The sequence below is a fragment of the Dryobates pubescens genome, chromosome Z (assembly GCF_014839835.1).
Source record: "Dryobates pubescens isolate bDryPub1 chromosome Z, bDryPub1.pri, whole genome shotgun sequence".
Taxonomy (NCBI): Eukaryota; Metazoa; Chordata; class Aves; order Piciformes; family Picidae; genus Dryobates; species Dryobates pubescens.
Genome location: NC_071657.1, coordinates 86,648,708 through 86,674,351, shown reverse-complemented (window position 1 = coordinate 86,674,351; position 25,644 = coordinate 86,648,708). Strand labels below are relative to the sequence as shown.

The window sequence follows — 25,644 nt, the reverse complement described above, 5'->3', positions numbered from 1 at the left end:
ATCTCCTCCTGGGATGCTCCCAAACCTGCTCCTCTTCAGCAACAGCAACACATCCAAGGAATAAAATTATGCCCTGTAGAGGTAGGAAAGTTGGGGGACATGAAGGCAGGGCTTGGGAATGGCAGTGCTTGGAAATGAAATCTCAAGGAGTACATTAAATTAAAATTCAGGCAATTAAATTAATTACCACTAAAAGTGTCTCACCTGATTAGTCCCTTGCATACTTAATTGTGTTAACACCATGCATTCACTTATTTATTTGTCACCACTGTCCTGGGGCTGGTGGACCCTGCAGTGTCCAGCTCGGTTCCTCAGTCTAGTGCTCAGAGGGCCTGTGAGCTTCCAACAAATAGGAACATGTGGTAATAGAAAGCAGCATGATTTGGACTCTGGCTGAGCAATTCCCACAAGTCCCTGAGTGGATTCACAGGGATTACTGTCAGCAAGGTTCTTAGCAGATGCAAGAGCCATTGCAAAGTCACAGCCATGCCACAGATGCAGAGGAGGTGGTTGGAGGCTGCAGCCCCCTCCCTGGTCCCCTCATTTCTTCACAATCTGGGCTGAGTGCCTCCCTGCACTGGCATGGCCTGGAACCTCCCTTCAGATGGGATCTGGTGAACATGTGTCCAAGTGGAGGAGCTATGCAGCCTCCTCCAGCTTCTGCCTGCACTGCACCCTGCACCTGCCTCCCCTGCCTCTGAACTACCTGTGAACAGCTCCCCCTCTCCACAGCGTGGCTGAGAGTCCCTGATTCATCTGCCTTTATGTCTGCTATGCTCCCAGCCTTGACCTCCACTCACTGCCATGCCTGCCACGTTGCCTTTTAGCATCTTCTTGCTCTCCTTCCCCTTCACCTATGTGCCAGGATTCCTCCCAGCAGGCCATAAACCATGACCTGAACACCATGCAGTGTCCCTGATACTTGAATTTCTTCATTCTGACCTATAGGTGCAGTGAACCCCTCCTGCCTGATTTGCATAGCTTATGCAGGGTATGGCTGGTCCTCCTGTAACCCTCTGCCCTTGAACCATAGTCCAGGATTGAAGGGCCACCCTGGCTTTGATGTAAGGTTCAGAAGGTGGGACAAGGAGCAGAGAAAGGGTCTGCCATGTCCTCCAAACCTGGGAACACATGGTCACCTACACAATGGTGGGGCTCCCGTCTGGCACCTCACAGCACCCTCTGCAGCAGTCACCATCCCACAGCCATCTATGCCAGCTGGTACCCCCAGATACCCACCACTGCCAGTGGCAGACGCTGTGCTGCGAAACACCCAGTTGCTATCAGCTGTACAAACACAGCAGCCCACCAAGCACACAGCTGCTATCGGCTCTCAGCATCATCTGAAATACAGCACAACTCTTATCTCCCACGCTGAGACCTAGGGATCAGCACATCTCATGCTTAAGATATGCAAAATGCTGGGATACGTGCAGCTGTCCTCAAACACGCCTGTGCACACAGGCTCCTGCAAACACACAGCCACTGCTACCACATTTTGGCTGCTCCTCTAGAAGAGCCATGTTGTAATAATCCCAGCCAGGATTCCTCTGTCCCAGATGCAATCCCCTATGACAGCTCAGTCTCATCTCTTTCCATCTGTGGAGATGGTGGTCATGGCACTGGGCTAGATAGAAGAGCAATAATTCCCTCCCAGATTATTCCTGGCTCAACAATTAATATGCCATCTTTGATGTAAAGTTGAGGGCAGGAGGGGATCGTTCTAGCACCCTGCTGCTGGGATTAGTATGACACGGGGGAGCTTGTATGGTGGGGTGCAGCAGGCAACTATATGTGTTTAAAGTACAGGGATTGGCATGGCATGAGCAGGCTGTAAGGGGTCAATATGGGAGTGAAGAGCATGGCTCTGTCCCACTCAAAGTTACATGCTGAAGTACTCACTTCCCACCCTCAGGTAGGTCTGGTATTTAAGGTGCCAAGAGGAGCCCTCATAGCAGGAGTACTGGCCACTCTGCGTCAGGTCAACGTTCCTCAGGATCAGGTAGGAGCCATTCAAGTGGGACTCATCGATGTCGGTGCCGTTGACTGTCCAGGTCACAGCTGCGTCCCAGTCCATGGAGCCACACTTCATGGTCACGTCTGCACCTACTCGCTCATACTGGATGTGGCTGTCTGTGGGGAGGAAGAGGAAAAAACAGGTAAGTGCAGAGCTCTGTGGGCACAGCTGCCTTGGAGACACAGTCTCTCATGTTAAGAAGTGAGAGAAGGGCTGGGACATGGACTGACACTGAGTTGGTGGCCAGAGAAGCCCAAGTTCTCCCTCTGTCCCTGGTAATGACTTATTTTAACCTTAGGCTAGAGTGGATTGGCTGGCAAAGACCAATGGATCAGGACTCATGAACTACCTCCATCTTACAGGATGTTTTCCTTTGATCTTTACCTTGGAGAAGACATGTCAGAACTGCACATATAATTACCCAGCCAAATACCCCACAGCATGGCCACACAATCAAGTCATTACTACTCCTTCACCTGTGTGGTGTGTTGCAGGATGCAAAACAAATGCACACATCAGAAACTCCCAGCAGAGAGGTGACAGAGCCCCAGGTCTTGTCATGAGTAATTGTGAGTTATTTACTGGTGGAGGTGGGAAGTAGGCAGTTACCCTCACATTTCCCTGCCCAGGATATCAGGTGGGAGGATTGCAACCTGTCCATGCTGGGCTTTGGAAAGGGGCAACTGCTTGGTGCATGCTATGCTGTTTGCCTCCCTGCCTGTTTTTCCTTTGCTCTCTACAATAACACGACACCTTGCCAAGCTGGCTGATTTAGCATCTTGCTAGTGGGGCAAAACAGCTCATTGGGCACCAGCTGCCTAATTGAATTTTCTCAGGTTTCTGGACAGAAGCTCGAGCTGACATTCATTAATGATCCTTAGCAACTGAATCTTTCCCGTGTTGCTGCACTGGCTGTGCTGAGCTGTGTGTGGCAAGGTTAAAACCATCTGTGTGTGAGTGCATGACATAGGGTGAAGCAAGACAGGCTGATGAGCGAGGTATTGAGTTCCTTAAAGGCTTCATCAAGTCTCTGTGCATAAAGAAGGGGGCAGTTCAGTTGGCAAAATACTCCTGGGTTTCAAAACCACATTTGACAATGTGCTTCCCAAAGAAATCAAGTACCTCTGACACACAAGGGAAATCCTTGCAAGGATTTCTAGCAGTTAAAAATCAGGAAACTAAAGCTGAGAACAAGTGGTCAGATGTGGTAGAAGATGTCACTGGGAAGTTCAACAGAGATCAGAATTGGATCAAAGCTGCCAAACACCTTCATAACTCACAAAGAAAAAGGGGTTGAGGCAGTGAGAGGAGACATCATGCTGCTGATGCTGTCAGGGCAGCCAAATTACAGCAAGGTGCAAAAGCATTCCTGAAGGACATCATGGTGCAGACTCACCAGGCAGTAACACTGTGTTGATAAATGCAGATGGATGCACGAAGGGAAAATGAAGCTTCGCTTCCCCTATGCACTCATGGTTCCAAATGAGCTGCAGCATCCACTGAAACATATCTTGGAGTCATTGCACTCACTTCACTGAAAACATCAGCTCAGTGGTGATCAAACATGCAAACCCAGTGCTAGGAATTGTTAAGAAAGGGATTGAGAACAAAGCAGAAAGCATCGTGCCCTAAAAGCCGTGCACCACCCTGTCCCCGTGCTGTTATGAGCACAGCTCAGCTGAGAAGACAGCAGAGAAAGGAAACAGGAATAGCAAAGGCTGGGAAAGACCCAGTGCAAGGATAGCTTAGCAAACTCATTCACTTCATCCATAAAAGGAGACAGCAGAGTGGAGATGTGATAGACACCTAAGCAATGATGACTGCCATGACATGGATGAATAGAGGAGGACGGCCTGCTTCTTCTCCTAGTAAAATAAAGGGCAGCAAATAAAAACAAGTGAAAGCAAGTGTGACCAACTACAGAAACCCACATCTGTAAGATGCTGTGAATATGAACATTTTGGGGGAAATAATGATTAAACAAATCCATAGCAGAAGACACACCCAAAGAGGTAAAACACCAAGCTGCCCAGTGAGCCTGTGGAGGTTGCAGGAATCTGACGGTGGGGAGGGATGGAAGAAGCCCCTGCCCATGTTTGTCTTGCTCTTTTGTCCCTCTCTAGACATCAGCTTCTGGGTCCTGTTAATAGGTTGGACCAATTAAGCCTGACACAGCCATTCCTTGTGTGGAATACAACAGTCTGAGCCCATCTGCAAGGCAGAGAGCCCCAGGATAAAGATGGCACTGGAGAAATCCCTGGCAGATCTGAGGCTTCCTGCAGACGGTCTTTCAGGGCACCTATTTCTGACAGGGAAACAGCACCTTTGGGGATGCTATGGGAAATGGAGTGCTGAGAACAGATGGGAAAAATTTGGATTGTGGTGAGTAAAATACTGATGAGATGCCTCAGGATCATCTCAGACACTAATCAAGGGTGACCACCTTTGAAAACTATGATGATCAGACAAATGTATTTCTGACAGGCAGAAAGAGGGGAGAACATCATCTAAGATGAGGCATCCATATGTGAAGGGGTAGCTAGAATGAACAGGGAAAAAGTAGACAAGGAGACAGGCAGGCAGAAGTATTGCAAGAAGGTGGATGAGTGGATGGATGAGTGAATGTGTGTGATCACAGACAGATGGACAGCTGGCTGGATGGGCACAGATGGGATGGAGAAAAGTGTATTAAGATGAAAGGATGAATGACTATGCAAATGGATGGATGGAGAGATGATTGGGCAGATGGGTGGATGGATAGACATAGTTTTAACAGAACTAATGTAAGAGTCTCAACATCCCTCTAATTTCTTCTATTCCATGAGGTAAAGATGTTTTCTCTTCCCCTTTTCAGCTGGCTCATGAAAAAGAATTGATTCTCTTGGTCTTACACATGGGGATCTGCTCAGAGGATACACTGGAGAAGGGCTCAGTGAATCAATGAACCTGTCTGTCTTGACTGGCCCCTGCTTGCCCAGTGCCTATCCCCAGGCAAAATTTGAAAGCAAAGGAAAATTCTGGGGTGCCCAGCTCTGCGTCTCAGGACTGTGGCTGTAACTGGTGACAGCAGAACTAAGTTGGGAAAGGGGAACAAGCAGCTTGAATTATTTCCTATTTGTCCTTAAATACAGTGTAAACACATTGGCACTCATCCAGAAGGGCTGAGAGAGCCATTCCTGGAAGACAGGTCTTTAAAAGCAATGCTCCCTTTCCAAGGCGATGATTTAAAGCCCCAAATGAAGGAGAAACCCAAAGCAAAGCTTCAGAGGAGGCATTTCCCAGCCAGGTTTGCTGAAGCTCTTACTGGAGCCAATCCAGGCACCCACATCTCTCCTGCCCTGTGCCAGAGTCTGGAGTTCCATCTAACAACACTGCCATGTGAACATGGAGTAGCCCCTCTGAGAAGCAGCACTAGGGGGACAACCCTTCCTGACCCATTCAATCCCACTGAAACAGTCCTGTCTCATGTTGTGGCCACCAGTTCTGCTTTAGGATGGTGATAGGCAAGAGTGACCAGAGATTTTACTGAGAGCCTCCACTTCCTGCAGATTGGGTATGGGCAGGACCTCCTCCCTCCAGCCCATTCAGAGCCTCATTGTTCCTTCAAGCATGGAGGGGAGGGGGGTTTGCTCACCCTCCTGGTCATCACACCAGAAGAACAAGACCAAGATGGTGCCTGTGCTGCAGGGTCAATCTTGCTGTATGACTTTGACTAGTGGCATGGGCAGAATATGGGCCCACAGCCAGAGGCTACAGCTCAGCTGGCTTGAGCTGGACCTGGAGGAAAACTTACTTGCCATGAGGGTGGTGCAGCCCTGGGACAGGTATCCATAGACAGGAGGGATCTCCATCCTTGGAGGTTGCCAGGGCTCTGCTGACAAAGCCATGGCTTATCTGGTTTGCTGTTGAGGATAGTCTTATTCTGAGTAGCACACTAGAGTAGACATCTCCAAAGATCCCTTCCCACAACTGTCATCACCGGCTATAAGTGACACTGAGAGATGCTGCCTTGTCCCTACACCACCCTGCTTCTCCAAAGTATGCCACTTCTTGGGCTGGCTGACAGTATAGAGGTGAAGCACATGTGGGGGAAAGGTTGTGATGCTACACCTCCATCAGTTACATGCCTCTTAGCATCCAACCCCACCAAAGACTGTATCCTCTGCTTCAGCACAGCATGCTGGACAGGAACAGCATGGCTTACAACATAAAGTCCCAGAGGTGAAGTGGAGCCATGGTGATGCATAATGTAGGCAGAAAACACAACCCACAGCCCTACAAAGCTGCAGCAGAGGGAAGATGAGAGCCACCTGTGTGTCTGTGGAACAGACACACACAGCTACCATCAGTGGACCTGGGGCAACTGAGTGAAATAAGCTGTAAGCTGCTTTGCTGTCCTCCTAGAATTATAGAATAATTTAGATTGGAAAAGATCCTTAAGCTCATTGAGTCCAGCTGTAAACCTAGCACTGCAAAGTCCACCACTAAACCATAACCCTAAGCACAGTATCTACACAGCTTCTAAGTACCTCCAAGGATAGTGACTCCATCACTTCCATGAGCAGCCTGTTACAGTACTTTGCAATTCTTTTGGTGAAGAAAATTTTCCTAATGTCCAACCTAAATCTCTGCTGGCACAACTGGGGGCTGTTTCCTCTTAGTGGGGACAAGTGACAACTCGATGATATGATTTGTGCAACTGCAACAGAATGGGGACCAGTGAAAAAGTGGTCCAGCAGAGAGACACAAAGAGTAGATGGAACAAAGCAGCTGAGACTTGAGACCTGTGGGAATGTGTTTGATGCTTCCCAAATCCATCTTGATCATCTTAACCTCCTCAACAGAGAAGCTTGCAATCCTTGTTTTCCTTCTTATTGAATCCTGATCTGCTTCATAGAATCCTAGAATGATAGAATGAATGGGGTTGGAAGGCACCTCTGGAGAGCACCAAGTCCAACCACCCCTGCTAATGCAGACACACCTAGATCAGGTTGCACAGGAACGCATCCAGGTAGGGTTTGAAAGTCTGCAGGGAAGAGGACTCCACAACCTCTCTGGGCAGCCTGTTTCAGTGCTCAGTCACCCTCACAGTAAAGGAGTGTCTTCTTAACTTCAAGTGACACCTCCTGTGTCCTTGTTTGTATCCATTGCCTCATGTCCTATTACTGGCCACCACCAGAAAGAGTCCAGCCCCATACTCTTGACTTTCAGCCTTTAGACAGAACCATGGATAAGATCCCCTCTCAGTCTTCTCCAGGATGAAGAGCCCCAGGTCTCTCAGCCTCTCCTCATATGAGAGATACTCCAATCTCCCAATCATTTTTTTTTGGCCCTCCATTGGACTCTCTCCAGTGCTTCACTGTCTCTCTTGAACTGAGAAGCCCAGAACTGGACACAATACTCCACGTGTGGCCTCACCAGGGCAGAGCAAATGGGAAGAAGTACATCCATTGACCTGGTGGACACACTCTTCTTAATGGACCCAGAATACCATTGGCCTTCTTGGCCATGAGGGCACATTGCTGGCTCATGGTGAACTTGTTGCCCACAGGAACTCCCAGGTCCTTCCATGCAGAGATCTTTGCAGCAGGTCAACTCCTAACCTGCACTGATACATGGGGTTACTCCTCCCCAGGTACAGGACTCTATGCTTGCCCTTGTTGAACCAACTTTATGTGCTTCACCTCTTCCCAATTCTCCAGGTTGCCCATACCTCACTAAATTGCAATACAGCTTTCTGGTGTGTCAGCCACTCCTCCTGGTTTTGTTACACCCTGTTCGTTCCTCCAGGTCACTGATAACATGTTGACCAAAACTGGACCAAATACTGACCTCTGGGGAACACAACTAGCAACAGGTCTCCAACTAGACACTGCACCACTGATCACATTCCTCTGAGCTTCGTCCTTCAACCAGTTCTCAACCCACCTCACTCACCACTCATCTAACTCACAACTTCCTAAGCTTCCCTGTGAGGATGTTATGAGAGACAGTGCCAAAAGCCTTGACAAAGCTGAGGCAGACAACATTTACCGCTCTACCCTCATCTACCCAGCTGGTCTCACCATCATAGATGGCTAGGAGATTGGTCAAGCATGATTTTCCCTTCATGAATCCACATTGACTATTCCTGATAATCTTCTCAACATGCTTAGAGATGACCCCTGAATGAGCATTTCCATCACTTTTCCAGGGATGGAGGTGAAGCTGACTGGCATGTAGTGTCCTGCTTTTTGTCCTTTTTGAAGATTGGAGTGACACTGGCTTTCCTCCAGTCCTCAAGCACTTCCCCAGCTCTCTATGACCTCCCAAAAATGATGGAGAGTGACTTGAATTGAGACTGCAAAGGCAACAACACAGGAAAATCTTGCAGACCTGAGCACTGCCCTGGCACAGGCCATGCTGGGAAGGAGCAAAACTCCTTTTGGGATCCTTCATCTCCACTGGCTGCTCTCCCTCTGTTCCTGCCTAGGCTCTCATCCTGCCAGCATGGACAGCTGCCAGGGTAAGCATGCCACCAGGCACTGCCCAATGCAGCATGCACAGAGCTGCAACACGGATGTGGCCCCAGATGTCTCTGCCCAGATGCCCAAGGGGTCTTTTGAGCAGCAAGCAGAGGAAGTGGAGAAGACAGTTTGCATTCCTGGCATCAGTGCTCACCACAGCCCCTCAATGGGGCCCTTTGTGCCAGGGTCCGTTGGAAGCCAACCTCCAGCCTGCGCACACAGAGGCCAAAACCACTCTCATTGTCACAGCAATTTGCAGGCAGCCAGGGCCAAGGTTCTTCCCCAGATCTGCCCACAGGGCTGTTGCTGACACAAGCAGAGAGCGAGCAGGTCTGGGACAGACACAGCCTTCTCCTCTGCAGGATGCACAGCCCCTGGGTCAACCCCTCTTTTGCAGATGGGGAAACTGAGGCAGTGGGAAAATCCATGTCCTCTCTTCCCTCAACAGGATGTGGAACACTTCTGCAGAGAATGACACAGGTGCCTTTGAACAGAGAGGCCTTTGCATCACCTCATTAGCCTTTGTACCTCCCTAAACAACTAGCCACAAATAAACATCTCAACAGCTAATTAGCTCTCTGTGCATGTGTTCATAAATTATACATTTCATATTTACATAGCCTCGGGGTGATGCCGAGAGCTTCCCAAGCAGTTAAACTGGCAAGGTCTTGCACCCTGCAACTTCCTGTGGTAAATTAGATGAATAAACCCACAGGAGGCAAGCAGGGAGGTCCAGAGGATAGAGGGGGCAAGGAGAAATAGAGGTGGCCTGACTATATCCCCTCTGGAGGTGTGGGGGGGCATTCCTGGCCTTTTCCAGCCACTGGACAAGGTGGTGGCACAACCTTTTCTTTAGCTCCAGCACCCATGGCCACCAGCCTGAGCAGCACCAACCACACCCGAGAATGCCAGTGGCTCCACTCCTATTTGCAGTTTCATGTCCCTAAGGTCAGCCCTTCTTGAGATGAAACAGCCTCTAGCACTGGAGAGGGTTTCCTGGCACCAGCTTCCTGAAGCATACCCCATCTTTGATCTCCTCACATGTCTTCCATGTGGTGCTGCTTGGTCTTTGCAGAGCTTTTTGGTTGTTTTTCCCCCCAGCAGAAACCTCCCCTTCAAGGAGAAGGAATTTCATGCTCCAGGAGGCAGTTCTTCTACAAGTTATTTAAAACAAGATACATCTTTGCAAGGAAACAGGCGTAATTAAGTGTCATGGATGTAGCCAAAGATATGGACCATTCCAAGTTAATTTTGTCCATTAATGAAAAATTGCAGCAAGCAGAGCCCGTGTTTGTTTGCTCTATATTGGTAAATCCCTGGAGTCAGCAGCTTAGCCCTCTTGACAAGAAAAAATAATTAGCAAGAAACTTTAATTAAGAGATAACAGAAGGGTGCTAAAGGACTTACACTTAATCACTCCAAGATAGCCTGGAAGCAGACCTCAGTTTGTTTCAGGGATGCAGTAAATGAGGCACTTTTTCCCTCTGACATGCTTGGCTCAGGACAAGTTCTGGGGCAGGAGAGCTTCTTCCCTCAGCCTGATGTGACTACAAAATGTCCTCCTGTGAGGGCTGGCAAAGCCCTGCAGCCTCTAAAAAAGGTCTATTCCAGCTTTGCAGCACCCTGACCTCCCACCACCACTCTGCAGCTGAGTGCACCTCCCTCTGCAGCTACAGCCCATAATCTGCTAGGGATGTCCATTGAGGGGTGAAAAAGGGCCTTCATGCCCCTTGTAGTGCTCAGCTGCAAGAGGATGATGATTCTTCCATGAAACTTAATGCAATATCTACTGTAATCAAAAGTGCCATTGTCACAAATTACAATCCATGCCTCCTGAACCTGATAGTCCAGCAGTGGGGAGGTGTGGTGCCTGCTCTGCTACAAGTTGTCCCTGAGACTGAGCTTCAGGTGGCACTGTCAGGATGGCAGCACAGTCAGGATGATGGCACTTGCATGGATCATGCACAGGGGCCACAAGGCTACACAGTGGCAGGACATAAGCACCCTCCTGGAGAGAAAACACAGCGCTAAACCTTGTGGGAAACCACAGAACAGAGACCCACAGCTGGAAGCAGAAGCAAATACAAACTCACAGCAGAATCAAGGGCCAAGTTCTTGCTGCAGCACTGGCTCAGCCCCAAGGGATGCGGCAGCTCCCCATGCCTTGTGAGCTGTGGTCCCATGCTGAGCCCTGGCTGGGAGACATGGCAGCAGGATGAGGGAATCTGCCTTAGCAGACAAGGAACTTCAAAGTCATTTATTTGGCTTGGATCAGATCAGCAAACTGGCTGAATCAATGCCTTTGTCCCCATCAGAGTGGGATCTCACCAGATCACAATGTGTCCCCCTGTGCCAGGACAGAACTGCTATGTTTGTCTCATACCAGCCTTGGTGCATTTTCAGCAGCCCTGTGTTGGGGTGGAGCAGCTCAAGCAGCTCTTTAGATGTGACAAACCACACCAGCCCAAATCATCACGCTGCTTGTGCTCCTTGCTGCAAGCCACAAGGGCTCCATGCCAGAGGCACCTTTCTTTCCCTGCATGACATCACATCCAGCTCCTGCAGGCAGTAGCAGGGGCTGAACAGCAGTGTGTTGCCCCAGCACCAACTAGTCCCTGACTGAAGGAGACAAGCAAACCGGTGAAGAGCAACAAAGTCCATTCTGTTGCAATAACAGAGTCTCTCCAGCCAAGCATGATTAAGAAACCCCAACCCCCCTATCTTTTCCTATGGCTTCAGGGTAGGACTGAGCTTTGCCAGATGGTGCTAATGGTGGTGTGTACCCATCTACAATGGTTGCATATCATTAGCACTGATTGTTTTGTGTTGCCACAGGCAGGACTAGGAGAAGATGCACCTCTGCTCCTACTTCTTCTTTTCTGTCCTAGCTCCTGTGCAGCAGAAAGTTGGGATGCTGTTGGGCTGGTGCTCTTGACTTTTTTATTCTCAGAGACTTTGTTCTTGCATCCCAGAAGGGGACCTGAGCTCACATGTTGATCTGTTTCCAGCAGGTGATTTTGCAAAGACCTTTATGTGGATGACCTAGCTCTTCTAGACTAAAAATGCCTCTGTCCTGAGACTCCAAGTGCTCTCCTTGTTGGGACAGGCTGACACCGTTTTCATCATAAGGCAAAAGGAAGGCTGGATGGGACCTGGCTCACTTGGCTGCCTTCCAAAGTCAACTTGAGATGACTTGCTGAGGAAGAGTGTCTGGTGAAGCAGCAACTCCTCCAAGCTCTGTGTCTACATCACAGCTGCCCCAACATGTGAGGCAGTATGATATAGAGGGGAAGGTGTTGGAAGGCCAGAGGGAGATAAGTAGCACTAAATGGAACCAGCACACAGCAGAAAAATCCCAGCAACATCCTCCAGGATGGGCTCACTTGTGCCTGCACCCTTTGTCCTTCACTGCCAGGTGCCCGGTGTTAGCACCAGGGATGAATTGAAGGCTGGTTTTCTGGTCCTGCTTCTTCATGCGGGCAGGACAAATTACTCTAGGCCACACAAAAAAGTGCTTAGGTCAGGCTTTTCAATGCTCTTTAAGGGGAAATCATCATGATCTGGAGTTAGGTGCCCAGATCATAGCCCTAACCACAAACAAGGCTCACTGTGGTACGGCAGCAGCGTGAAGACACCAGTATGTACTACGCTCTGGGGAGGCAAGCAGAGCCAGGTAGAAACACCAGGATGCCTCACACCCTACTGACCACAAGCTGCCCTGGAAGGCTGCTGCACAGCACACACTGCCCATGGCTACTTACCAATGCCCACGTGCCTGCCCTCCAGTAACTGCTGCCCCCTCAGCAACGCCCTGGGGGCGAGTGCTGTTTGTTCACCTCACAGCCCAGCTCCCGCTCCAGCCCTCTCTGGGCTCTGGATTAGCATCAGGCGTGGTGCAATATTCTTTTTTATTAGCACAGAATTATGGAAGTCAGAGGCGTAAAAGACCTGTTGGGTCCCACTCAGTCCATCCTCCTTCTGCCAAGACAGTATTGGTCCCTGCAGCGTATTTACTATTTCTCTGGTCTAATTTTACACACTGTACAATCTGTGCAGTGCCAAGTTACGATCCCTGTGTGAGAAGCAGAGCTCTCAATTTCCAGGCTCTTGGGTGTGTAAAATCACAACTGTGATGTTAAATTAACTTTTTTTTTTTCCCTGTGCATTTAATCATTTAATAGCTCTAAAATTCAGCCCCTTAGGCTTTTTCTGTCTGTTGGCTTGGGTTTTGCCTGCTGTAGGCCAGTGGCTTGTCGCTTACAGATGTAACACTCGCACCCCTGGGTGGATCGGCAGCAGCTGGTCTTGAAGCTGGGACCGCTGCAACTTAACACGTGAAATTCTGCAGCCTGAGGATAGAAAAATTCCTCCAATTTGTTACCCACAGGTACAGAAGGTTCATCCTCCTCCTCTTACGGACCAGCCCCAGCAAGAAAGAGGTACAAGGCATGCTGAACACATGGCTGGGGCACAAAGGCATCAACCCAGGCTGGATTTAGAAGTCAAAGCAGGGGTACAAGCTGCACCACTAAGACACAAGGGGACAGGGTATCCCAGTGACATTCTGTGCCCAGGAACTCCCAACAGAAACACCAATACCCTTTCCCTCCACCCTGCATCCACTGGAAGTTATGCTCCAGGTTTCATTTCATCCCAAAAGAGAGATTTCTTCCTCCTGTGCTAACACAAAGACTTTTCTTTGTGCGGGTGGCTCTGGGACAGCAGAGGAACTGAGCTGCTGCCATCATGGCCTTGTGAACAGAAAGTGAGAAGAATAGATGCTGATAAAATGAGAAGCATGCTCTCAAACCTTCCTTTTTTTCCTTTTTGACTTGGTCACCATCACTCACTTCTCCAAGTAACACTTGCATTTTTGGAGGCTGGTGGTTATTTCAACAAAGTATTAGTAACAAGGCACCCACCTGCTCTGCCCATCAGGGACTCTACTAACAATTTAAGACAAAGGCTCAGGATTTGCCTTGGTAATAACAAGATATTGTATTTGCATTTCATGCTTTTCACTTTGAAGCATCCTCAGGCAAAGCCAAGCATAGAAATGATCACTGGCACATGCTGAGCCATGGCACAGCTGTCTAGAGTCACAGCCTGACAGTCACACAGAGCATCTGCAGGGTGCATGAACCTCTGGGGTGAAAGATGGCAACATATCAGACCCATGGCACACTGGAAAGAGCACTATTTTCACTAGAGACATCACAACGAGTGTAGATAAAGGAGCACTGCAGATCACAACAGGACCCCAGTACAGAGACCCTGGATCTTGAACAGAGCTAGGAAGCAGGGTCCAGGTGGGGCCTGAATAAGCCTGGGTCTCTGCTTATGTGCTGTAAGCCAGTGGTGACTACGATAGGACTGTGGGTTTCTGAGGTCTTCCAGGGGCTCAGCACTGTTCAAGAACCTCGTAAATCCACAGGCTGCTTTAGTGTTTGCAATTTACTCTACAGTAAGAGAACTTTTGAGGGTGGCACAATCTTTTTTATCTCTCTGGGTGGGCAAGGGAGAGTCCTCTATGCAGCAATCCCTGCAGGAAGACACAGGTCTATGAAACAGCGTGAGATTGAAAGCACACAATGCTTTGGGGCATACAGACAGGCCTTGCATGCTTTGCTGTGCAGATGTGCACATACACCTGCAAAGCTCAGCACAGAAGCTCACAAGAGATCACATCACCTCTGAAAAGAAAACCTTAATGTCATTTCCTATTCTCACCATCATCACAGAGCGCTCTCAGAGGAGGCTGCATCCAGCTTCTTGGTGGGTAACAAACTAAACCAAGTCTTCTCTGGTCCTGTTGCATTGCTGATGCCCTGAATACTGGATGCCCAGCACCCTTTTCAAAACCTCTGAACAAAATGCTCTTCATTAAGCAGCTGCACATTTCCAAGCATACCCCACTGGATAGCTAATGGCAGAGGCCCCTGGCTGCATCATACAGAGACCAAACCATGTCATAGTTTCTACTCAGTGACGGCTGCCTCTCCATTTCTGGAAACAGCTCTTCCTCCACAGAATCTTTCCTGATCCTACCGACTGCTCTTCCCTCTCATCACTACTTTTATTTCCATCTCTCTGACTTAACTCTCAAAAGCAGACAGCAGTGCTGCTTTCAGGCTCAGTGAAACCAGAGCTCAGCCTGCTTTGGAGAGTGTCTCTTAACTTCCAGTTACCGAAGCTGCTGGTTCAGAGAGCCCTCAAGTTGTGGGGTGTTTTTTCTTCCCTGGTGTGGTTCAACCCACCACACCTGTGTTGGGGATGATGAACAAACGTGCATCACGAGCAGACACTCATTCAGTACGACTTGAACTAATTGCCCATTATTTCCTAAATTTCGACACTTGAAAGCTTCAGATGCCTTACGGCCACACAACAACTAAAAGGTCAGTTATGTTCATTGACTGAAATACAAACAAATGTGCCCAGCTCTCAGGAGGGTTCTTGGGTTTGAAGAAGAAAAAGATTTTAGGGAAGTGTATTTTTTGAAAGTAAAGATTATACAGAAGCTCATCATGTCTAGAGCTCCAGTTATCTAAAGGCACTACTGAATTACGACTATTATTAGCACAACTGAGATATGAATTCTGGAATTTCTGTAAAATGCTCTGAATTCAGGTTCAGAAGCATTTAAAGGACTTGAGAAAATATCTTTGGCTCCAAGTCAGCAAAGCACTTAGGCAGGCTCTTAACTTTCAGCATGTGTTTAAGTACCTTGCTGACTTGGGGCTTTTAACTCCAGCAAAAAAAAAAAAGAAAGCAAAAAGGAAAGAAAAGCCAAAGCAAAAAGTTCTGGTGTGCAAGGAAATCTCCAGGCAAGCAGAAAAAATACAAGAATCTCTTCTGGAAACAAAACAAAACAACAAAAGAAAATAGTGACTTGCTACAAAATTAAACACTAGAGGAAGCTTTCTGGAGGGGAAGAAAGACTCCCGGAACAAATGGAGCATTTCAATATACTCTAACACTGACTTGCTCTCCTGCCTCTTCAGCATGTTGAAATTATTTATTGCTGAAAAAAACTCCAACCAAACTCAAAACCTGCTCTCCCCTCCCATTTCCAGAATAAGTGTGATGGGAGAGAGAAAAATCTTGGCTTCAGCAGAGAAAACATCTCTGAAATGAGTCGTCTGTGAGAGGCTGTTTCCATCAGCATGAGGAAAGAGAAGAAGGGATGAGGGAGTGAATGGTAGCAAGGAGGAGGAGGACACTGCCCACAGGCAGGAGCCTGCACACAACACCACACACTGCCTTTGAGAGGAGGAATACCAGAAAGACCATAAGGAGAGAAAATCAGTACAAATCTATGCACACGTGCATGAAAAGCAGCTACAGGCAGCAAGCCACTCTTCCCCTGTCTCCAGCTTGAGGCTGAGAATACAAAACAAACTGAAGCAGGGGAAAAAGAGGATGCTGTGCAGCCCACCCAGGAAGAGTGGCTGCTGGCCTGTGGGACATGTGGACAAGAAGAGCAGATGCCTGCATGGGGTCAGGAAAGAGGAGATACCCCAGCTCATAGCCTCCACACTGGAAACACCACTCTGGTCCCATGAGGGAAAAAGTCCAAACTTCCAAAAATTCTTCATTAAAGAGAAAAAAAAAATACAATTTAAAAAATTACAAAATAGCTGAGTTCTTTCCTTCAGAAGGAAACAAAAGGGTTTCATGCATTTTAGTTTTTTATCAAAACCACTCCACTGCTTTGCACTAAAGGGTTTTGCAACTTCTATGTTTTGTTTCCTCCAGGGAGATGGGGGTGTCAATTCAAAGTGGAGATACTAAACATTTCTGAAAGAAAAAAAAAAACATAAAAAGAACAAACTACAGCTCTTCCCTCCTCAAACATTTTTATATTTTTTTTAAACCCTCTGATAGAAAAATATGATTCTGTAAAACATTTGGATGTTGATGTGACTTCATTTTTTCAACAGAAAATGGCTCCCCCGAGAATTTTTTCCATATCTGATGCTCAGCACAGATTGTCAGCAAGAGCTTTTGACAGAGGTGCCCCTCATGGGAGGTGCAGGGTCCCATGGAAAGGGACTCCTAGCCCCCCCAGAATAGGCACCCTGTCACACCCACTGTTCTGTGCTGGCACCCAGCAAGATGCAGCTCTTGCCTTAACAAGATGACAATTCAAACAGGTGAGATGAAGCAGAAGAACATCACCTCCCCATCTTGCAGACGGAGCTGACATCCTCAAAGCAGATGATATGATAAACCCAACGGTCCACAAGTTGTTTGCAGTAGAGCTCCATGCCTGTGATCCTATAGAAGATCAGGGTTTGATTTGGCTCTCCTGACCCTGCTGAAATACAAACACTCAGAGCCCAGAATTCATTTGAGCTGGTGCCTTTTTATCCATCCTGAACCTCTCTATGCCTCTTAGGATACCAGGACTCAGATGTTGCATTGGTGGCTCCTGGGGTTATGGGATGTCTTCTGTTGTGTACCCTGGTGACTGTCTCTGAAGCAGCAAAGCAAAACACCTTCTATAAATACTGGTTATACTAAAAATCTCCTCAGGGCTACCCAAGTGAAGAAAAATGGCCCAAGCTCACTGGAGGAAGGAAAACACAATTAAATCACTTAACAGCCCGTATCCACTAATCTCTCACGCTACTGGGCTTGACTCAAATGACTTGTCTCTGCCTGCTGACATCTGCCTCCTACCCCTCCAGCCCTGGCACTACTTTGTGCAGCACCCTGACAAAGCAGCTGTGCACATGTGCTGTGTGGGAGAAAAAGCCCACCAGAGCCTGGGGCTCCCAGCACAGTCACAGCTTGACAAGGACTCCCAGGGAATGGGTTGTGCAAAGACGTGCTCTGCAGATGCTGGTCCTGGCCACAGCAGGAATTACAGACTTCACATTTGCAAGAGGGCTCAATGTTCACCAGGCTGGGAGACATGTTTGCAACATCATATTACCAGTGCTGGGGTTGTGTTCTTGGTGGCTCTTGCTGTGCAGTCCTCATTCTGGAGGTGTGAGGTAGGGCAGGATGAAGAATGTAGCAAGTTCAGATCTTCCTACCTATATTTTGTAATCTTCCTTCTGGGTCTCTATGCCAAAGTCCTACTCACAGATCAATGCAAGCATGCCCAAGGCTGTCCCTCTGGAGACACCAAGAATGAGACTTTAAAGGCTTGGAGAAAAAAAAAATGCATCAGGGATACAAAAGCCCATGGCCTCAGAGAGCTCTGTGGAAGGCTTGCCCAGATTATGGTGTGAGATGAACAGCTTTGTGTGGAGGGAAGGTTCACCAGCATGCAGAAAGGCTGTGACTGCCAGGTGTCTTGCTTAGGTAGTGCAGACAGCTCCATTCTCAAGTGACTGATCCACCCCTCAACCTCCTCCAAATCTCTTGTGGTACAAGGCATAGCACACTTTCAAATTGCACTTCTTGGTGGCCCAACAGTTGGGAAATTGCTGCTGCACCTGGACAGGGGAGCTAGGAGGCTTGAAGGTCCCACACTTCAACAGCTGAATTTTTTGGTGGGCTGAAGGACTCTGCACTGACCTTGCTGCCATGCAGGAGACACAAGCAGCACCTTCACTAAGGCTACATCAAGCTAAGACAGAAAAACAAACAAACAAACCGAACCACCACACACACAAACACACAACAACAAAACAACACAGAGAAAAGAAAAGAAAAGAAAAGAAAAGAAAAGAAAAGAAAAGAAAAGAAAAGAAAAGAAAAGAAAAGAAAAGAAAAGAAAAGAAAAGAGAAAAGAAAAGAGAAAAGAAAAGAGAAGAGAAAAGAGAAAAGAAAAGAGAAAAGAAAAGAGAAAAGAGAAAAGAGAAAAGAAAAGAGAAAAGAGAAAAGAAAAGGACTCCCTCAATCCTGCATAAATGTATAAATAAATGTTGTTTCTTCCAAATGACAGTTTCCAAATTCCCACATCACTGCTATTCCCCTAGGACTCTTCTTTCTGTTTCATAGCCATGAAACTTTTGAAGAGCAATGCCTAGAAGCATGAAAATGGCTGCAGTGATTATACTGCAACACCTCACTGCTTTCCTGAGCTGCAGCTCCCTCCTCCATGGTTGGAATTAAGTACAATCAATGATAATTAACTAAGGGCCAGAACCTGCCAACCACGGTCACACTGAGTGCTGTTTCCTGAATATTCAGGGATCACTCTCCATAAAATCAAGGATCAGTCTCCAGTAACTTTGGACTGAAAACAACAAAAACTCTCTTTGCAAACCAGAAGGGATGGACAGACATGTCCATCTCAGGACTGAGAAATGGACGAGTCACCTGCTCAGGCACAGACCCAGTGCACCATGTCTGTAGATCAGCAATGGGCCCTTGACTCAATGGGAAGGGCAGTAAGGCACCAGCAGACATCTCTACCAACAGGAAGCATGGGTCTGTCAGAACATTTACACTCAAGAAAGGCCAAGAGGAGGATGCTTGTGACAGGTCTGGCAAGAGAGCACAAGCATCCTTCAAGATCATGGAGGAGCTACATCCTTTCTCTTAGCACCTTTCTCTTGCTTTGCCCTGGAACAGGGCAAAGCAAGGGCTTGGCAAAGCTGGAGGGGCTCCTCAAGGGTAAAAGGAGGTAAAGAAGAGTTCCTGTAAAGTGAATGGACATCCAAGTAGAGCACCAGTGGGAATGGTGTTGCTGCTGTCTAGCAAGTGAGCCTGTGGCCATTGGGAATGATAACAATTGCTCTCACTGCCAAGGGGCTTGCTGTGATGCTCTGAGAGTTTGGAGGCACCAGAGAAGATCCAAGCTCCTGAACTGCCCTTCCCTATGCCACACAGCAGGAATCCTCATCTAAAGGGGTTAAAAAAGAAGAGAAAGACAAACACGAGGCACTCTCCTTCTCACCACAAAGGTAAAACTAATTTTCAAGTCTGCTGGGCACAGGAGTTTGGATGTGACCACCAGCCAGGCACCTTGCTGCATCCCAGGTAATGCTACACCCATTCCCAACAGCAGGAGTCCTATAGGGTTCAGAAGTGACTTCCCACTCCTGAGCAACATCACTGGAATATCATGGAACAGATCATCTTGAGTGCCATTATGTAGCATATTCAGGACAACCAGGTGATCAGGCCCACACAGTATGTGTTCATGAAGAGCAGGTCCTGCTTGACCAGAGAGATCTCCTTCTACAACCAGATGACTCAGTGGGTGTAGGAAAGGCTGCGGATGTTGTTTATCTGGACTTAAGTAAAGCCTTTGATACTGTCCCTCACAGCATCCTCCTGGAGATGCTTGTGGCTTGGATGAGTGGACACTTCACTGGGTAAAAAACTGGCTGGATGGCCAGGCCCAAAGGGTGGTGGTGAACAGAGTTAAACCCAGCTGGTGGCCAGTCACAGGTGGTGTTCCCCAGGGCTCAGTACTGGGGCAAGTCTTCTTTAATATCTTTATCAGTGATCTGGACAAGGACAATGAGTGTACCCTCAGTAAGTTTGCAGATGACACTGAACTGGGAGTGACTGCTGATCTGCTTGAGGTGTAGGAGAGCTCTACAGAGGGATCTGGACAGGTTGCTCTGATGGGCCAAGGCCCATCAGACTGAACAAGGTCAAGTGCTGGGTCCTGCACTTGAGTCACAACTCCAGGCAACATTACTGGCTTGGGGCAGAATGGCTGGAAATCTGCCCAGCAGAAAAGGACATGGCAGTGTTGATCAACAGGCAGCTGAATATGGGCCAGCAGTGTGCATCCTGGCCTGTATCAGAAATTGTGTGACCAGCAGGACTGGGGAAGTGATTGTGCCCCTGTACTCAGCACTGGTAAAGCCACACCTTGACTACTTTGTTCAGTTTGGGGTCTTGCACTACAAGAAAGATACTGAGTTGCTGGAATGTCTTTAGAGAAGGGCAAGGAAGCTGGTGAAAGGTCTGGAGAACAAATCTTCTGAAGTGAGGTTGAGAGAACTGGGGTTGTATAGTATGGAGAAAAGAAGGTTAAGACAATCTGCCTCTCTGCAACTACCTGAAAGAAGGTTGTAGGTGAGGTGGGTGTTGGTCTCTTCTCTCTAGTAACAAATGATAGGATGAGAGGAAATGGACTCAAGTTGAGCCAGGGGAGGTTTAGATTGGATATCAGAAAGAAACTTCACTGAAAGAGTTGTCAAACACTGGAATAGACTTGCCCAGGGAAGTTGTTGAATCCCTATCTCTGGAGGAGTTTGAAAGTGTGGTGTCGAGCGACATGATGTAGCACTAGACTTGGCAGAGTTAGACAATGGTAGGACTTGATAGTCTTAAAGGTCTTTTCCAATCAAAATGACTCTATGATTTTATGATTCTTTGTTTTCCTTCAAGTCTCTCCAGTTGTCCCAGCAGCTGGCACAGGTTTTACTGGGTCACTAGGCTCCCAGTTATGGACAGATATGGAGGCTTCTCATGGGAAATTACAGGGTGAGAAGCAGACAGACAGACAGACATTAGCTTCTGAATATAATGCACTCTCACTCTGTGCCTCAGTTTCTCACTTGCATAGCATGCTGTCAGCTGGAACAACTACACAGCAATACAGACAAGCCACATATGCAGCAGAGTCTGACCTTCCAGGGTTTGTGGCTTGGCTGAAGTCAGAGGCTCTCTGTGACTCATCCTAGAAAGTCTTGAGTTCATGGCTATGACTACAGTCTCCTCTCAGGAGCACTCTGGGCTCAGTTTACTTCCCCCCCCAGGAGCAGGTTTGTGCATAAACAATGAAGGCAGTGAGCAGAGCCCACTTGCATGCTTACAAAAGATCTGCACTCAATCAGATGCATGGGTGTGAGGCTACCAGAACAAACCCTCAGCAGCAGATCCCTGTGCACAGGGTCTGCACAATGCTGGTTTGCACCAGTGTTGAAACTAAATCTGTGACTAAATTTTAAAGACATAGCCTAAAACTACCACAACCAGTCTCTGCTGTTATGAATCTGCCTTCCTGCCTGCCAGGACCCTGATCTCTTTCTGTAGCTCTGTTTCCCCTGTGAGACATGCTCAGTAGCTTCTTTGGATTTATTTCAGTTTGGATCATGCAGGCAGCAGGTGTGGCCCACTGTGAGCAGCCCTGAATGGCAGAGTACAGAAAAGGCCACTTCCTAGAGAGCAGACATGTACATGGGCACAGCAAAAACACCCATTCCCCATCACCTCTCCACCATCACAGCTGTGTAATTCAGCCATGCACACAGCTCCTGGACATCACAAGTGCACACACACACACACACACACACACACACACATGCTCACCTCATTACACCTTAGAAAATTCAGCAGCTATCAGGCAAGACATGCTGCATGCTGCAGCTCTGCTTCACCTTGCATATTGCAGTCATCTCTTCAGTGTGATAGTGCTGCCTCTCTTCTCCCTACAAAAGCACACAGGTCTGGGCTGGCAGAAGTCTTCTGTGCTTCCAGCCTTGCAGGTCAGTGTTTTCAGAATCAGCACTGGCAGAACTCTGTCTGCTTTGCAACACTTCAGAATAGAAAACTAAGAAGAGCTTGGCTGCTGGCAGATGGCTTAAATCAGCTATCACAGAACTACACTTGGGAAAATTCTTCAGGCTTTGCAAGCTAAAACAGCTAGAAAGGTTAAGTGTATTGAACCTGGGATGAAGGGCAGTGTAAGGCTCTGCTAGATGTGTGCACCCTGCAGCAAGGCTCTGCCCCATCCACAGGAAATTTTGCACCAGGAGGTGGATGTATTTTGACAGGGAGTCACCCTGCACACAGGTGCATTCAACTGTGTAAGACAAAGCTTTTAGCTCCTTCCTGTTTCTCCTGAGTGGAGACAAAGGCTGTTTTATCCCCATGCTGTGAATCACATAAACAAAACACTTCCTCAACACCAGTCTTGCCCAGTCCTGCTCTAAGCAAAGGAAGATGGTGCAATGAGGATTCTGAATCATAAGCTTTACTTAGCACCTGGTGGCAGCTAAGCCTAAATATCAACATTTTGCCTAAATATAAATCTTTTGCCTACATATAAATCTTTTGACTACATAAAAAGATCAATGGTCCACATGCCAGACTAATACTGGTGTAACCCCTCCTGACTCCATCACCTTCAACTGCTCTGTGGTTATACTTCTGCACCTGACTGACTTTCCTGGAACACTCATTACAAGGTGACAAAAAACGCTTTTCCCCTCCATAACAACCCTGCCATAGATCCTCCTCAATCCTTGGTCTCTTCTACTTTTTAATATGCCACAATCATATTGGCTTTTCTGCATGGATCCACTCCATTTAGTGCTGTCCAAGACTGCTTATCCTTAAAGATGCTCTTTTCATCCACAGGACAGACTGCATATCTTGAGAGCTGTTCTGTGTAATTTTTACACTCCATCATCTCCCACCTGGATTAGGAATAGGAGTATTAGTATTTCCACTTGCACAGAAACACAGTGTCTGCCCAGAGAAATTAACACCTCCCAAAGACTTTGATAATAAATGTTTGTGCATGTCACATTCTAGTACCTGCTCTCCTGAGTATGTTTTATGCTTCCTTTGCTCTGTTCTTACCCTAGGAAAATCCTCTTTCCCAGGAAGCAGAGATGATGATGTTTGGGATGCATATTCCTGTGGCTCTGCTCCCATTATCTGTGGTTTTGCTTGCTCGCAAATATGTCACAGGTGGTTTAAGGACAGCAGCAAGTGACTCACTCCATGTCCAACTCTACTGATGGATGTGCGGGACCTGAATGTCTCAGTCTCAGCCCTGCCTGCCCTTTTGGTTACTGGGTCTGCCACACACATCTGTTCTGACACACCCCAGGGATGATTTGTAGCACCCTCTGCTGAGGTCATGGACTCCTACAAATGGTGCCCAGAGCTGCCCTGGTGCTGCAGCACTTTGCCCTTTCAGTCTAACTGGGGATTTGCTTTGCAGTGCCAGAGAAGCCTACAGTCTAGGACTTTGGATCCTGGGAACCCTTCAAAGGGCATAAATAATGAGTGGCACTTTCAGTCCAAGTTCCGATGGACACAAGTCTCTGAACAGTCTGGAAGAGACCAAGCTGCTTTGGAAATAGGAGATTTGACTTACAAGGTGAGACCTTTCTGAGCTTTTGGAGGTTAATTAAAGCCAAACTCCTGAAGCACTAAAGGTTTCCACTCCAACTGCCAATCTTTTATGAAATCTTCCACTTCTGGAAGCCTTTGAAAATGTAAAAACTGGCATAAAAACCCAACAGGAATAACCCCCGCAAAAGGATTGCTGTTTCCCTTGCCAAAAGGAGGACACAGCCCTTCTTTGGCAGCCAGAGCTCACACAAAGAGCAGAGCACAAGGCTCTTCCCCATGTGTGGGGCTATGCCTTAGCTCCCTGGGTAAGAAAATCTGTGAAAATGAATACTGGGCTTCCACCAGTATTTGGGGGCTCCCACCTGCTATGACAATGCTTTGGTTTACAACTGAGTATCAGCAAAGGAAATAATGCCCCTGCTCCACACAGCAGGATGATGCCATCCCCTGAATGAAATTACCTTTATCCAAGCCCTTCCTCCCAGCCTTCCCCCAGTGAGTTGTCCACTAAAGGGTTTCAGCAGGGATATGTTGGAAAGGATCCAGCTGTCTTATGTAGATGACATATAAACTGAGTCCTGCTTCCTATCCTACGCTCTCCACTGTGCACATCCACACCAGGAGATCCTGTCTCCTTCTTGGAGGTTGTGGCAGCTTTGCCCATGTCAACAGTAAATCCCAGGGCTTCATTCTGGGCTGAACACTTCAACCAAAGCTCTTCTCACTGTCTGGGTGGGCTACAAACTCCATTCCTCCTCCTTCATTGTTTGTCAGTAACTGGAGAGGCTGAGGGAGCTGGGATTGTTTAGCCTGCAGAAGAGGAGGCTCAGGGGAGACCTTATTGCTCTCTACAACTACCTGAACGGAGGTTGTAGCCAGGAGGGGGTTGGTCTCTTCTCCCAGGCAACCAGCACCAGAACAAGAGGACACAGTCTCAAGCTGTGAGAAGGAAGTTCTTCACTGAGAGAGTTGAGAGTTGTTAGCCACTGGAATGTGCTGTTCAGGGAGGTGGTGGAGTTGCTGTCCCTGGAGGTGTTCAAGAGGGGAATTGGACATGGTGCTTGGTGCCGTGGTCTAGTAGTCATGAGGTCTTGGGTGACAGGTTGGACTTGATGATCTTTGAGGTCTTTTTCAACCTTGTTGATTCTATGATTCTAATATGTTTAATCAGGTCTGAGAGACTACTGAGTCATGGGTTTCCTTGTCACTTGCAGAACTAATGAATTCTGGCAGACTGTGGTCCTCCCAGTGTTTTCTTCTTCTCACCATCAATGTGAACTACTGTTATCAGTTATGTGGGATCACAAGCTTGTTCAACATCTGGCAGATCCCCACTCTTACTTGAGTTGTGTTCTCTCCTTCCGTTCCTTCCTTCCTTCCTTCCTTCTTTCCTTCCTTCCTTCCTTCCTTCCTTCCTTCCTTCCTTCCTTCCTTCCTTCCTTCCTTCCTTCCTTCCTTCCTTCCTTCCTTCCTTCCTTCCTTCCTTCCTTCCTTCCTTCCTTCCTTCCTTCCTTCCTTCCTTCCTTCCTTCCTTCCTTCTTCCTTCCTTCCTTCCTCTTTCTCTTTCTTTCTTTCTTTCTTTCTTTCTTTCTTTCTTTCTTTCTTTCTTTCTTTCTTTCTTTCTTTCTTTCTTTCTTTCTTTCTTTCTTTCTTTCTTTCTTTCTTTCTTTCTTTCTTTCTTTTCTTTCTTTTCTTTCTTTCTTTCTTTCTTTTCTTTCTTTTTCTTTTCTTTCTTTCTTTTCTTTCTTTCTTTCTTTCTTTCTTTCTTTCTTTCTTTCTTTCTTTCTTTCTTTCTTTCTTTCTTTCTTTCTTTCTTTCTTTTTCTTTCTTCCTTTCTTTCTTTCTTTTTCTTTCTTTTTCTTTCTTTCTTTTTCTTTCTTTCTTTCTTTTTCTTTCTTTTTCTTTCTTTCTTTCTTTTTCTTTCTCTCTTTTTCTCTCTTTCTCTCTTTCTTTCTTTCTCTCTTTATCTCGTTCTTTCTCTGTCTTTTTTTTTTTTTTTTTTTTTTTTTTAACAGCAGATCTGCAACTGATGGAAGGAAGGATTCCTATTTTTTGCTAGCATCACAGATACTGCAACTAGATTTCTTTCCGAGCTCTCTGCATCAGCTTCCT

The 25,644-nt window shown here is 47.4% G+C and overlaps 1 protein-coding gene across 2 annotated transcripts in view; it reads right to left on the bottom strand.

The window, feature by feature from the left end:
- The window catches only part of CNTFR (ciliary neurotrophic factor receptor), a 239,180-nt gene that overhangs the window by 61,422 nt on the left and 152,114 nt on the right, over positions 1 to 25,644 (bottom strand). For both annotated transcript variants that reach the window (XM_054178919.1, XM_054178920.1), the window contains one exon: positions 1,903 to 2,133. In XM_054178919.1, the coding sequence (XP_054034894.1) occupies positions 1,903 to 2,133 (231 nt within the window). The remainder of the gene's footprint in view (positions 1 to 1,902; positions 2,134 to 25,644) is intronic.